This window comes from Microtus pennsylvanicus, chromosome 6 (assembly GCF_037038515.1).
Source record: "Microtus pennsylvanicus isolate mMicPen1 chromosome 6, mMicPen1.hap1, whole genome shotgun sequence".
Lineage (NCBI taxonomy): Eukaryota > Metazoa > Chordata > Mammalia > Rodentia > Cricetidae > Microtus > Microtus pennsylvanicus.
In genome coordinates this window covers 82,923,649-82,939,377 of record NC_134584.1, presented here as the reverse complement: position 1 = coordinate 82,939,377, position 15,729 = coordinate 82,923,649, and the positions used below count along the sequence as shown (strand labels likewise).

At 43.4% G+C, this 15,729-nt stretch overlaps 1 protein-coding gene across 13 annotated transcripts in view; it reads right to left on the bottom strand.

Moving 5' to 3' along the window:
• Inpp4b (inositol polyphosphate-4-phosphatase type II B) overlaps positions 1 to 15,729 on the bottom strand; it is a 757,204-nt gene that overhangs the window by 61,833 nt on the left and 679,642 nt on the right. For all 13 annotated transcript variants that reach the window (XM_075976561.1, XM_075976565.1, XM_075976570.1 and 10 more), the window contains 2 exons: positions 14,271 to 14,411; positions 10,870 to 10,967 (listed from right to left, as the gene is read on the bottom strand). In XM_075976561.1, coding sequence (XP_075832676.1) covers positions 10,870 to 10,967; positions 14,271 to 14,411 — 239 coding nt within the window. The remainder of the gene's footprint in view (positions 1 to 10,869; positions 10,968 to 14,270; positions 14,412 to 15,729) is intronic.

Below are 15,729 nucleotides of genomic sequence, written 5' to 3'. Positions count from 1 at the left end.
GCCTAGCCTCCTTCTAAGACTTGGAAACAAGGAAAAGCAAGTAAATACAAAATAGGTGTTTAGGAAAGAGACATTACGAGGGAGGTGAGCCTAACAGTGGTTGCAATTGCTCAAAGTCGAACCTTGGACAAGAGAGCCCCAAACCTTTGCACATGTGTGGTATTCTCTCAAAAAGTTCTTGCGAGGACCCAGAGGAAGCAAATGTGTAGAAATGTGAAGTCAAGAAAATCTAGAGTTACTACAGCGGGGGCAAGGTGTGTGTGTGTGTGTGTGTGTGTGTGTGTGTGTGTGTGTGTGTGTGTGTGGTACTCTGTAGTATAATGGCCTCACTTCAGTCTCCATTCCATAAACACAGGTCATTTCCAGAGCCCAGTGAAGTGTGGGTGACCAGGCTTAGGATTAACATCAATTTCTGAGGCTGGAAAGCATGGCCAAATAGCTGTAACCGCAGCACATTCATGTTCATGGCTGTGTGGCCCTGCTGTGGCATCACGCATGTGTCACCTGGATGGTAAATCAGGACTCACGCTGCCCTTGTGCTGTAGAACACTGGCAGTCTTCGTGGCTCAGGTAAGCAAGCTGTCCCTTGTCACTATCAGTTCCACTGTGTATTCCTGTCTGAGACAGAGCTTCTAGAATCACCAGTAACTGAAGGACACACACGTGTATGTGGCCACCACCTTTACTGATACTTAAGTGTGACATAATCTTCTCTGACATGTCCACCAGCCTATGGAGAACCCGAGTTCCACTCGGCTCTCTAATGGGTGGGTGACTTTGTGGCAGTGAGGACAACTGTGGCTTGCTGAAGTAGCTTTTCAAACCTAAGACTGAATGTTTTGTCTTTACAGGACGGGTCACGTCATCCCCCTCAGCGGCAATCACCCTCAGTGATATTCATAACATTCCTTGCAGGGCTGCTTTCCTTAGAATCCATTCCCATGATCACCTGTCAGCTCTGCTCTTTTCATTCCTTCTCAGAACAAAAGCCAACGATTCTATTCAGGAAAGTATGATCACATAGCGATTTTTCAAAATAATATAGCGTTTGGCTTTATGAAAAATATTTGCTGCATGTTTAAAAAGCCAGCCAAATCTTAAATGGCTGGTGGCAATATTAAAATATGCAAAGCACTGTGGGCTGAAGAGATGGCTGAGTTGGAAAACTCACAAGCATGATGACCTGAGTTAGACCATGCACAAAAAGCTGGGTGAGATCGGGCAGAACTGTTCCTCAAGACAAGTTAGGCAGAGACAGGTAGAGCCCTTGGAGCTGGTTAGTCACCAACTCTGGCCTATACTCTCTCAAAAACACAAGAGCCCCTGAGGATCAAATCCAAGATCATTCTCTGGCTTTTACCCTCATTTGTATACATATGCACGTGTACAGACATGAACACACACACTAAACAACAAACAAATAACATTGTCTATTAGGAGTGAGTTGCTCCTATCTGTGGTACAACAGCATTCAACTTGAGTTATTCTATGCTGTATTTAAATATAAGCATTGCTTTCCTTCTATTGGGTCCTTTTATCTATAGAGTTACTGTCTCAATGTGGTGATGTTACTTTATAAATTTTTTATCATTGTTGGCTTCAGTATTGTCCTGAGAAAAGACTTGACACATAGAATCTCTGTTCGGGTGTGAATAAGGGTCAACTGATGTGGTAAAAATGGAAAATGCTGAGCAGTTCAGAACAACCCAGTAGTAGAGTTCCTCGGGCTTAGTCACAAACGCAAGAGACAACAGGAAAGGAAAAACGGAGAAAAGATGAAAGTGAAATGACAGAAAACCTTCCAGCTTAAATAAACTACAATTTTTATGATAGAACCGAACAGAATTCTTAGCATGCATATATGGCTTTTGCAAAAAATATCTACAGTGTGTGTGTGTGTGTGTGTGTGTGTGTGTGTGTGTGTGTGTGTGTGTAATAGTTGAACATGGTGCATAATGCCTTTAAACCCCAAACTCAGAAGACGGAGGCAGGAAGGCCACTGAGTTCAGGGTTAGCCTTGAATATGTCAGGGAAACCTTATATAAAGACAATAAAAGAAAATGAAAACGTATGTTTTAGTAATTTGATTGACAATAAATTGATAGAAAGATGGTGAAGCAGATATAAATGTTTTTTTCTGAGATTTCTTCCTCTAAAGCTACTGTAGAACAGTGGGAACCTCCGGGCTGTGAAGAAGAACTCCAGATCACACCACAACCCATTACCACAACATCTGCACATAGACTATAATGTTTAAAGAGCATTAACTCGCCTAATTCTCAGGGTCTACAGACTTCACAGAGACATGGCAGGTTTCTCTTTCTAGAAACCAGAATGCTGCTTTTCTTCCCCTTAGGATCATTTACTTTGCCTCAAGGGGAGGTAGAGACTTCTGTTCACTCTATGGGCTTTACTTTGCCTTTCTGGTGGGGGCAAGGGTCCCATTGTCTCCTTCTCTAGGACCTCACAGGAAGACCATCTCTTTAGACCATCCCTACCACCTTAGCTTTCCATATATCCTTAAACACGTTCACCTGCTCTAGTAGTTTGAACACAATTGGTCCCCATAATCTCCTAGGACACGGCTTTAGTAAGAGGTATGGTTTTGTTCGAATGGGTATGACCTTGTTGGAGGAAGTGTGTCACTGTGGGGGCGGGCTTTGAGGTTTCCTATGCTCAGGATACGATCCAATGTTTTAGTCTACTTCCTGCTTCGTGAAAGATGTAGGACTTTCAGCTCCTTCAGCTCCACTACGGCTTGGAGGCTGCCATTCTCCCCATTAGGAAGATAATGGGCTGAACCTCTGAAATTGAAAGCAGGTCACCCCAATTAAATATTTTCTTTGTAAGGGATGCCATGGCATGGTGTCTCTTCACAGCAATAGAAATCCTAAGGAGGACACCTGCCATCTTGACAAACCAAAGAGAACAAAAGATGAAACAATACTCTTATTTCTCTTGCTTTGTGGCTGCCTTTGTCTCTCAGTGCATGTGTTGAGTTTCTGAAGGGTGTGCCCCTTACTTTGTCTCCTACATGTTCCAATATGTGCTCTCTCCTTAAAAGTCTATAATGTACTTTTGTTGTACACATTTCATTAAAAAACATTCCATGACATGCTATCATTGATTCCCCACATTTAATTGCTCTTCTTAATCCCCATTATTAACAAACGTGCTTGCTGTCTCTGTTCACCTCCACGGATGACAATCCAGTCTCTCCTGTTTGACTCCACTACAGCAACCTCCCCACTGTGGGGGGCTAAGGCTCTGTCTCCCTGCACATCTTGATATTTTCCTCATTTCTGGGGGGATTGCACAGAAATCTAATCATATAATTTATCTGAAATGAAGTCTATATAAAACAGAAGACTCATGTTTTTATTTCCTTGTTTTTGTCAAGGAAGGAGTTACACAGCACTCGCTTCCTTTTTCCTAGTGTAGAACTGAATGCTGTAACCTTGTAGAGCTGCACACATCAGAAACTATCCAGGAGACAGTATAGCAACAACAGCAAAACTACAGGACTAAATTATTCAGAAAAAAAATGCATCACCTCCAAAAACATGCTTTTCTGCAAAGTGCTTTGGAGTTAACGTGGATTATCCATTGATTGCATTGACTTATTACACTGCATGCTACCCGGGCACAGATCTATTCATCTTCCTCTTCTCTGGTGATTGACACAGAGTTTTATAAATAATATCATCTCTGACAATGTCTGCTAAGTTGAATGTGAGAATTCCAGCAAAAATTGCATATGTGTGATGAAAAATAAGACAATATCATACCTATTCTTTTTACAAACCTGAGATTTTTTTCTACAACGAAGTATTTTCTACGCAGTTCTTGTTGCTACAATGGGTGAAATGCTATCTGTGACAAGGATGTCAAATGTTTTTGTAACAGTTTAGATCAGTGAAAACAAAAGTGTCTTATTTTTCCTTCTTGCTCTCAATGCCTCACAGTATGGTGGGAAGGAAGTCTACCCGTGGTGAGTTTCTAGGAGACCTGGGCGTTAATGGCATTCACTGCGTTAGGGACAAAGGAAAAATGCTTGACCATCAATATTAGGAAAAGGACCGTGACTTTGGATGTGATAAATATCAGTCGGTCCTTCCTGCTCTAAGAAGGGGAGAACTTCTCTGATCCCTTCTCCTAAGTTTTGGAACACATCTGCAACATCATGGTGACTCTGGAACATGAAGCTATATCTGCGCCAGCTGGTGACTTAGAGAACCATTTTTTCGACTTTATTCTGAATGCAAAAGTTAAGCCTTAGGACCCGAGGAGTCAGGAAATGAAACAGCAACAAACCCGGTGCAAGGATCAGACTGAGTGAGGTGCTGACCCTGCGGACTGGAATTGCCTCAGCTGATCACAGGTGCAGGTGACTAGCACAGAGAGGGCCTCAGGGGAAACAGCTCCAGAAGATTTACTATGGTGTCTGAACTAAAAACACAAACCCCTGAAACCCGACACTGTACAAAGAAAAGCAGGAGAAAGAACCCACAACAGCTGGCTGGAGACATGTAGACCCCGGGCCTTCATTTCTGATACATAGTAGCTGCTTCAAACCAACGTCAGACAGGGAGAATGGCTGCTCACTGTGGAGAGCCCTCTGCCCACTAAACCTTCCAATAATGGCTTTTTTTTTCAGCTGAGGGAATATGAGAGTATAGGATCATAAATGAATACTTATTCCACGGGCAGTGAGATTTTTAAACAAATTAGCGGGTAATTCACTAGACTGTCCCACGCATATCAGAAGGGCAAGGTCAAGGCCGATGGGCCACTTTTATTCAACATCACACTCCTGTTTACTAACAGCTAAAGGCTAAATGCCCAGTAACATTCTTAGCAACTATTAAAGGAGAACAACGTTTTCATAGATTGCTGAATTGAGACTATCCACTAAGCTTACACATACTGCGGAATTAGTGAATATTTGGGGGAGATTATACTTGCTCACACATTTTCCTATCTGAGTAAAAGAAAACTTAACCGCTACCTGAACACTGAGTGAACAGATAGCCTAGGGAAGATTCCTCATCACCCTGATGGAATAAAAGTAGAGGATATCCACTAAGATTAATGGCATCCTCAGGGAAGAGGTGATTTTTACTTAAACACCACGTAAAATCAAAGCATTTCATTTGTAAGTCACGTAAAACACAGGATTAAAAATTTCACATACAACCTATGCATAGTGTATTAATAAAGGCAAGTACTAGGCTTGATAAATTATCTGTCCTTCAATATAAACTCCTTAATGTTACTGTAAAAATAACATAGGTTTTTTTGGATTAAAGAGATAACTCAGAGCAGTCATATCAACCAGAAATACAGTTCTTGAGATTTTAGCTAAATTCTTAGTCCCTCTCCATACTCCTAACACAGCTCTTTGGTTGCCTTTTGGAAAGAAATGCTCCCCAAGTTCTGCTTTCGGTCATCCGCAGAGGTCCCTGTGACTATACAGATGTGTGCCTCACTCTCCTCTCTCCCTGATGCACCCCAGAGGTCCCTGTGACTATAGAGATGTGTGCTGCACTTTCCTCTCTCCCTGATGCACCCCAGAGGTCCCTGTGACTATACAGATGTGTGCCTCACTTTCCTCTCTCCCTGATGCACCCCAGAGGTTCCTGTGACTATACAGATGTGTGCTGCACTCTCCTCTCTCCCTGATGCACCCCAGAGGTCCCTGTGACTATACAGATGTGTGTGCTGCACTTTCCTCTCTCCCTGATGCACCCCAGAGGTTCCTGTGACTATACAGATGTGTGCTGCACTTTCCTCTCTCCCTGATGCACCCCAGAGGTCCCTGTGACTATACAGATGAGTGCAGCACTCTCCTCTCTCTCTGGATGCACCCCAGAGGTTCCTGTGACTATACAGATGTGTGTGCTGCACTTTCCTCTCTCCCTGATGCACCCCAGAGGTTCCTGTGACTATACAGATGTGTGTGCTGCACTTTCCTCTCTCCCTGATGCACCCCAGAGGTCCCTGTGACTATACAGATGTGTGTGCTGCACTTTCCTCTCTCCCTGATGCACCCCAGAGGTCCCTGTGACTATACAGATGTGTGCCTCACTCTCCTCTCTCCCTGATGCACCCCAGAGTTTCCTGTGACTATACAGATGTGTGCTACACTTTCCTCTCTCCCTGATGCACCCCAGAGGTCCCTGTGACTATACAGATGTGTGTGCTGCACTTTCCTCTCTCCCTGATGCACCCCAGAGGTCCCTGTGACTATACAGATGTGTGCTGCACTTTCCTCTCTCCCTGATGCACTCCAGAGGTCCCTGTGACTATACAGATGTGTGCCTCACTTTCCTCTCTCCCTGATGCACTCCAGAGGTCCCTGTGACTATACAGATGTGTGCTGCACTTTCCTCTCCCCCTGATGCACCCCAGAGGTCCCTGTGACTATACAGATGTGTGCTGCACTCTCCTCTCTCCCTGATGCACCCCAGAGGTCCCTGTGACTATACAGATGTGTGCTGCACTTTCCTCTCCCCCTGATGCACCCCAGAGGTCCCTGTGACTATACAGATGTGTGTGCTGCACTTTCCTCTCTCTCTGATGCACCCCAGAGGTCCCTGTGACTATACAGATGTGTGCCTCACTCTCCTCTCTCCCTGATGCACCCCAGAGTTTCCTGTGACTATACAGATGTGTGCTACACTTTCCTCTCTCCCTGATGCACCCCAGAGGTCCCTGTGACTATACAGATGTGTGTGCTGCACTTTCCTCTCTCCCTGATGCACCCCAGAGGTCCCTGTGACTATACAGATGTGTGCTGCACTTTCCTCTCTCCCTGATGCACTCCAGAGGTCCCTGTGACTATACAGATGTGTGCCTCACTTTCCTCTCTCCCTGATGCACTCCAGAGGTCCCTGTGACTATACAGATGTGTGCTGCACTTTCCTCTCCCCCTGATGCACCCCAGAGGTCCCTGTGACTATACAGATGTGTGCTGCACTCTCCTCTCTCCCTGATGCACCCCAGAGGTCCCTGTGACTATACAGATGTGTGCTGCACTTTCCTTTCCCCCTGATGCACCCCAGAGGTCCCTGTGACTATACAGATGTGTGCTGCACTTTCCTCTCTGCCTGATGCACCCCAGATGTTCCTGTGACTATACAGATGTGTGCTGCACTTTCCTCTCTCCCTGATGCACCCCAGAGGTCCCTGTGACTATACAGATGTGTGCCTCACTCTCCTCTCTCCCTGATGCACCCCAGATGTTCCTGTGACTATACAGATGTGTGCTGCACTCTCCTCTCTCCCTGATGCACCCCAGAGGTCCCTGTGACTATACAGATGTGTGCTGCACTTTCCTCTCTCCCTGATGCACCCCAGAGGTTCCTGTGACTATACAGATGTGTGCTGCACTTTCCTCTCTCTCTGGATGCACCCCAGATGTTCCTGTGACTATACAGATGTGTGCCTCACTCTCCTCTCTCTCCCTGAGGTGAACCTGAGTTTCCTGTGACTATACAGATGTGTGCTGCACTTTCCTCTCTCTCTGATGCACCCCAGAGGCCCCTGTGACTATACAGATGTGTGCTGCACTTTCCTCTCTCTCTGGATGCACCCCAGATGTTCCTGTGACTATACAGATGTGTGCCTCACTCTCCTCTCTCCCTGATGCACCCCAGAAGTCCCTGTGACTATACAGATGTGTGCTACACTTTCCTCTCTGCCTGATGCACCCCAGAGTTTCCTGTGACTATATAGATGTGTGCTGCACTTTCCTCTCTGCCTGATGCACCCCAGAGGTTCCTGTGACTATACAGATGTGTGCCTCACTCTCCTCTCTCCCTGATGCACCCCAGAGGTCCCTGTGACTATACAGATGTGTGCCTCACTCTCCTCTCTCCCTGATGCACCCCAGAGGTTCCCGAGACAACACAGACGTGTGCTGCACTTTTGCTGCAGGTGTATCCCCAGTGACACCACCACTCCATTCTGCAGAAAATCTTTTAGCTTTGCCTCAAAAATGTAAGAAATAAAGTAGGGAAAATCAAGCAAACTACGATTTAACCCATCAGATGTGATTAGCTCAGTTTAAACTAGTTCAATTTATGATGATAAGGATTAATATTTAGAATGTCAATAGAAATTCTCTGGCATTTGGAAAGTGGCAGTTGTAGGTTCTCTTCCAATACCCATGACTTCCATGGGTAAGCAGAGGACTCGCCCCTCATCAAAGGGGTGGCTCGTGCAACAGAGGCCATCGCAGAAAACGGTAACTGATGACCATGCAGAGAACGGACCAGTGACTTGATGAGCAGCCCGTAGTGTACAGCACAGCTTCCTCACTACAAGGTTGTTGGGGAAGGGGACAATGGTGAGCAGCCCCGAATTAGACAATGGTGAGCAGCCCCGAATTAGACAATGGTGAGAAGCCCCGAATTAGACAATGGTGAGAAGCCCCGAATTAGATGTGTACAGCAAGGCTTCCTCACTACAAGGTCGTGGGGGAGGGGGACAATGGTGAGCAGCCCCAAATTAGACAATGGTGAGCAGCCCCGAATTAGACAATGGTGAGAAGCCCCGAATTAGACAATGGTGAGAAGCCCCGAATTAGACGTGTACAGCAAGGCTTCCTCACTACAAGGTCGTGGGGGAGGGGGACAATGGTGAGCAGCCCCAAATTAGACAATGGTGAGAAGCCCCGAATTAGACGTGTACAGCAAAGCTTCCTCACTACAAGGTCATGGGGAGGAGGGACAACAGAACGGGAAGCTGGCTCGGAGGATTAATCTCCTAGAAATGTCAGAGAAACTACACCCATGAAATCTCATCAGCATGGCTGCCTAAACAAGACACCGTGAGCAGACACGCTAATGTGGAAGGTGGAAAGGTCACATTGCTTCAGTCCTTGATAAAGAACTGCAGGCAACTAAGGACTTCCTACTGGCTTCCCCTGGAAAGGGGCCTCAATTGGCTCTCTAATACAGAGTGATCAGCCCCCAATCATATACATAAAATTTACATATACATAAATACCTTATACAAACTGATCAGGATAACTATGTGTGTGTGTGTGTACGTGCGTGTGTGTGTGTGTACGTGTTCTAAAGACACTTGATTATATAGTCAGTTTTTCCCCTTATGGGATTACCATCTATGAATTCAATGACCGTAGATCAGAAGAGTTCAGAAACAAAACTGCATCTGTCCTGAACCTGATGTAGTCTTCGTGTATATGTGATTATTCCCAATAAAAATACAGCATAGTGAACAGTTCCATACTTCTTAGATTGCCCTAGGTTTTTATTAGTAGAAATGATTTAGTTTAAGGTATTTGTAGGGTGTCAAGAAACCAATCCCTCTTGGACATTGAGGGGGGCTACTCTATTTAATTGCTAATATAGAAAGTTTAATGTTCTTAAATCTTTAAACATTTATTCCCTTGAATAGTTTAAATTACTGAGTATATAAATATTTTATATTTCATATGCTAGGTAATACTTATAAGCACTTCTCCTTATGTCCTTTTAAGGTGATACGGTTGTTTCTGGCATAATAAAACCCTTCACAGTTTGCAGCAACGTACTTTGAATTTACACTTTGAATAAGGACGGCATACTAATAGCTCTAAAACACTGCTAAGGAACAGACATCACTTGGAAGCATGGGCTCCGGGAGGATGAAGGAATCTGGAAAGGAGCTGAGGGCCTGCTTTGCTGACGGGTTCCCAGGTACGCTGATGCTCTCAGGCTGAAGGCCATATGTAGTTTTTAGATATCAATGTAGACAGAAACCACATTGTAAGTAAAAGAAAATTCTGAGATTATTTTAGAATGAAAAGAAAAACAAAGCCTTGGAGCAACTAGTGACCAATGTCTAAATCTCAGTAAATTTCATTAATCAATAAAGAAAAGTAGTTTGGTATATACATATTAGTAACCCTAGTGAAATTAACAGGTGTATAATTCCAAGTATGCTGGATGCTTAAGAAACCACATCTGAAGAATTTAATTTTTGGCAAAAATAATATTTTATGTAAAATATAATAACATAAAAATTATAATGTAAATACTAGGAAGTGAATTTTGCTATCTATCTGCATATGAATACACAGGTTGCTGTAGTGTCATGAAATAATACTTATTGGGTTCTAGAAAGATCTGAAAGTGCTGATGCATAAGAAACTCCAAGCATAATCAGACACAGATCAATAAACAAATTGCTTGTAATTTGATGGCATCGGACTTTAATTGCAGCTTTTGTTGTAAATTTAATGTTTCACATTTGTTTAAACTTAGTTTTTTATCGGTACACATATCTGAACAGATTATACTAGAGATAGACGGTCAGTCTATAAATCCAAATACTCTAGAGCTCCGTGGGGGAAAGAGCTACAGAAATAAATAATAGAGAAGACAATTCCAAAGTTTAAAACATGCCTATCAGCTTAGATGTCTAAAATCTGTCCCTTGATTTATAAACTAACCACTATTCTGGAGAACATGTACTCTACCTGACTTCCTCTTTATATTCATGCGCCATATCTCATGTCTAAAGATTAAACACAAACAGTCAAGGTATTTAAGTGTCAAAGATTATATGGAATTCCTGTGTACCCAATTGAGATTTCTAATTATAACACCCATATTTCTAAATCTTGGCATTTTCTGCTGGTACTGCATTTAGTGTCCCAGCATGAACACCAGGCAACAGCAACCAAGGCAAGGAAGTAGGCTTTGGCCACACCCCTGGGTAATCATGCCTTTCCTTTACAAAATCTCAAAATCACTGTGACTCCCATGCCGCTTTAGTCACGGCCCTTGTCTCCAGCCCCTCTTAAGACAATTAATTAGACAACGATTGTTAGTCTTTCTACAATGAGTATATACTTACAATCAGGCGGCATCTTTTCTGTGAATATCGAATAATATTCTTGAACAAGTTCAAAGTTTTCTTGATTAATACTTTCTTGCAAAGAAACATCTCCGAACCTGAAAAGAGAAAAACAAAACTAACCAACCTAACAACAACAACAACAACAACAACAAAAGCAAAGAAGGGAGTTAGGGAATATGAACTGGCACTAAAGATAACATACCCTGTCCTTTCCCTTTAAATAGATGGCAAGGTTTTTTGTAACCCACTCCACACTTTTTCTGCAAGGCTGCACCCCATCTGTCTCTGTCCATTCGAGATCTCCTTGCACAGAGATTGGAAGAACGTGTGTGGAAACTGGGCTGGATAGCATCTTGCCCTCTGCCAACTGCTGGGTGCATGGGTGTATCCCTGAAGTCTCCCAGGGATGACTGCACCTTGAATGTATTCGGTGTGAGCCTGTGTAGCCCAGCAACTGTGCACCGGTGTTTCTCATCGTCCTCTATCACAGAGCTTGTTCCTGTATCCCTCTGCATCTGTCTTCTCTTTGAATGGGTCCCAGTTTCATTCTTAAAGCTTGTCTCTCTAGCAAGTGGCTTCCAATATGTACCTCCATCCAAATCTATAAATACACTTCCTAGGTGTCAATTGACATCTCCGTGTAGATTTACTATTCCTTCCAAACCACAGACTGAAATCCTTGTAAATCCACTTCCAATTTCTATCACAAATTCAGTTCTGAGATCTAAGTAGTATTCAGATTCCTTTCTCTGGCCACTTTATCCATTTCTCACTGAACTTTTCTTTTTTTTTATTAATTTATTTTTTTATTAAAGATTTCTGTCTCTTCCCCGCCACCGCCTCCCATTTCCCTCCCCCTCCCCCAATTAAGTCTCCCCCCAGCCCGAAAAGCAATAAGGGTTCCCTGTCCTGTGGGAAGTCCAAGGAACCCCCACCTCCATCCAGGTCTAGTAAGTTGAGCATCCAAACTGCCTAGGCTCCCACAAAGCCAGTGCGTGCAGTAGGATCAGAAACCCATTGCCATTGTTCTTGAGTTCTCAGTAGTCCTCATTGTCCGCTATGTTCAGAGAGTCTGGTTTTATCCCAGGCTTTTCCAGACCCAGGCCAGCTGGCCTTGGTGAGTTCCCAATAGAACATCCCCATTGTCTCAGTGTGTGGGTGCACCCCTCGCGGTCCTGAGTTCCATGCTCGTGCTCTCTCTCCTTCTGCTCCTGATTTGGACCTTGAGATTTCAGTCCTGTGCTCCAATTTGGGTCTCTGTCTCTGTCTCCTTTCATCGCTTGCTGAAGGTTAATATTCAGGAGGATGCTGAGCTTATAATTAGTGATCCTAGAGAAGCTAAATAAGGAGAATCACTGAACTTTTCAAATCTCTGCTTTTATCACTCCCTTTAGACAGGTGAGAATCATCTCATAGTGCTTTGAGGACATCTTAGTGACATGCCTCTGGCCCCTCTTTCCCTTCCACCTCTCCTGTGACATATTCCTAGAACAGTATTTCCAGAAAATGTTTATTATCAGCTCTGTATCAGCCAGTAAGTTAAAATATTAGAAAAGTTAAGCTAACACATCCTTCCTCATACCAGGTCTCTAAGAGTTTCTTGTCTCTCTATAAAAACCAAATGCAAGTCCCATTAGTTGTCACATCTGCCCTCTACACAGCACTTGAGGGACACGTGTGGGGTGCAGTTAACCATTCTCCTTCATCTAAGCATCACAAGGCCCACGAGACTTCCCCCCACTATCTTCCTGTGAGTATACTATTTTACCTTCAGCTTGATGAATTCCTATCTGCCCTTCAAAGCTAGTGAAAGGCAGCTTCCCTTATAATCCTGGTTCTCAACCTTCCTGATGTTGTGACCCTTTAATACAGTTCCTCATGTTGTGGTGACCGCCCCCCCCAACCAAAAATTATTTTGTTGCTACTTCATAGCCGTAACTTTGCTACTGTTATGAACCATAATGTAAATATTTGATCCCCAGAGGAATTGCTACCCACAGGTTGAGAATCACATCCCTACAAGGAAGTCCCTATCATAGAATCACAGTATTTTTTTTAACTAGTTTTGTTTCTTCAACATCTTTGATTATTTTGCGATCCAAATTTCACGTGCTATTTACTGATATGCTTTCTCTGGAGGATGATCATGCTTTCTCCATATGCCCTATACCTGGCAAAGCGGGATCTGGCACAGCCCATGTTCTGCATCTGTATCAACCTCTGCCTGAAGAGCAGGAAGACAGTGTCCAGAAAACACACAGGGAGCTTCCTTAGGGAATCTCTGACTCGGCTAGATATTGTAGGTAACTGGAGGAGTGTTGGACAAGTGTTGTGTTCTCACAAAACTCATGCTCATGCGTGGAAACTGTATCCTCCAGGGTGTCTCTCTTTACTGCTGTGGCCTCTAAGGGAATAACCGAGGTTAAATGATGATACAAGGGTGGGTTCTGACCCCACAGGATTAGTGTCCTTACAAAATGTGATACTAAAGATCTCTGCCCTCCCCATTCATACATGTAAAGTAGAGGTCATGGGAGCATAAAGGAAAAGAACCGTCACCAAGAACCAGTGCCCTGGAACTGGCTCATGGATTTCTCAGACTCTTAAGTGTATGGAAAGAATTTTAGTCTTTAAGCTGTCTAGTCTTCAATCTTTATACTTGTCAAAGTAGGTTTATGTAAGAATGGACATATAAAATAGTTATTATTTGGATGAATATTAAAGAAAATGTTACAGGATTTATGCAGTATATCTCCCATGCAAGAGTCGCCTGGGTAGACCAAAATTTGAAATCATGAAAGTAGGCATCAAAGAACAGAGGGAACGTGATTTGCCTGATCAACAGCATGCTGATGTCAGACCGCCAGGCAAACTGACTTTCCTGCTTCCCTCAGCATGTCGCCCTATTGGCAATTTTGTTGGTTTTCCAAATCCTATCACTCGTACACAGCTTCCAGGTAGTTAAAGACACAGTTTTTAATGTACAAGGTAGATAAAGGAAAGGAGAATGTTTCAAAATCAAGTGACCTATGGTGCAGTTAGAACAGGCCAGAAGATGAAAACTCGTCTAGTCTAGAGGCTACTGGTCCTTGGAAATCCTAAGTAGTTCTTTAAAAGTCTGCACACGAAAGAGTCTGAGGCTATTCTATAGGTCACCCTCATAGACCATTGCAGACTTTGCTCATGCCATCGGTGTGTTTGTTTCTCAAGGTTCTGGCACATTTAAACTTACTTAGGGGTACAGTTTCTTCGTGTGTACAGTTTACTTTCTCACAAAAAGTAACTAGAGAGTGTATTAGTTGAGAGGAAAATGCTATACATACCTATGTCTAAATTCTATAAGCAGAAATACGGCTTTTCAAAGACCCTCCGAACACCATCCTTCTCACGAAGCCTACCTCTCAGCCAGAGTCTGCTGCTCGTTGATTCCAACATTAAACAGAACTGGGTAGACATGGAGCAGCTGGCCTTCTTTAATCTGCAGAGGGAGCGACTCAAACATGGCAGCCGGGAGCCTGACCTCCACCACGTAGTGTTCTCTGCGGACAGCGAAGGGCGGGAAAGAAACTGTACTTGGTATTTGCTTTCGGGTGTTTGCGGTTCATTGGGAGGAAAAACAGGTAAGTTGGACCACGACACCTTCGATGCTTTTGTGGTTACCTGCTTTTTTTTCCACGTTCACTGAAGAACATATACCCGTTTCATTGTTAAAATGCATGACATATGCAATGGCAAGATTATGTGTACCTACACTCTCAGCCTTGCTCTGAGTTCCACAGGAAAGGAGGATGATTACCTCACTTTTTACGACACCTGGCCAAGTGCATGGGCCGTCTATAGTTTTCTTCACTTATCATTAGAACCAGATCAGTCCTCAAAATAGGGACAATAAACATATTAATGTTTTTTTCAGTATAATGAGTCTTAATAAAGTGATAAGTAAAATTGTTGCAAATTAAATGGGAACTGTCCCACAGAGTTTGGTGTTTGAGCAGTTGGTACCAGACAGTGGCAGTGTGTTTGGAGGTGGGACAACTAAGGAATGGAGGCCACTGTCCATGGCTTAGGATAGTTCACGTTTAGAGTGTGTCCCTGCCCTTGGTACACAGAAGTGTGGCAGTCACAGTCAGAGGTTCCGTGTCATGGAGCCATCCAGAGCCATACCTTCCCTTCCCGATAGACCATCTTAGCTCAGATACCGAGACCAAATAAGCCTGTCCTCCCTTGAGTGGCTTCTTTTGAGGTACGTGGATGAGCAATGTGAGTAGGATACACATTTCTTTTTGCCTAGCTGGATGGAAAAACAAGCCTGTTTGGGACAACCAGATGGAAATAACATTACTGAGTATGTAATTAACCTCAGGCACTTGTGATTCTTTAGAAAATTTTGCAGAAAAAAGAAACATTTTTCCACTAGAAAATTGCATTACAATGATCCTAACTATACAATGTTGGAAGTTTAGGATCCATAAAATGAGTCCAGCTCCTTGCACATGTCACACTTATTATCTGATGTAGGAAGAACTTGAATGTAGACATGTAAAGAATTTACTCTAGGGACCGGAGGAAGCCACATATTTTCAGAAGTACATGGAGTGGGTAGGAGCATAATTTATACATTGGAAAAAGAACAGGACAAAGAGTGAGTTTCCCTTTAACAATAATTTTAAATTTTCCAGTAAAATATTTTGTTAAATACTATTGATAATAGACTCATATTGTGGAGTAGGATATTTGTTTAACTATGTAAAGATTTGTTGCATTTGTTTGCATTGCAGAATAATTGTTTAACTAGGCAAAGATGTGTTGTATTTGTTAATGTTGCATTTGTTTTACTCTGGAAAGATGTGTTGCTGT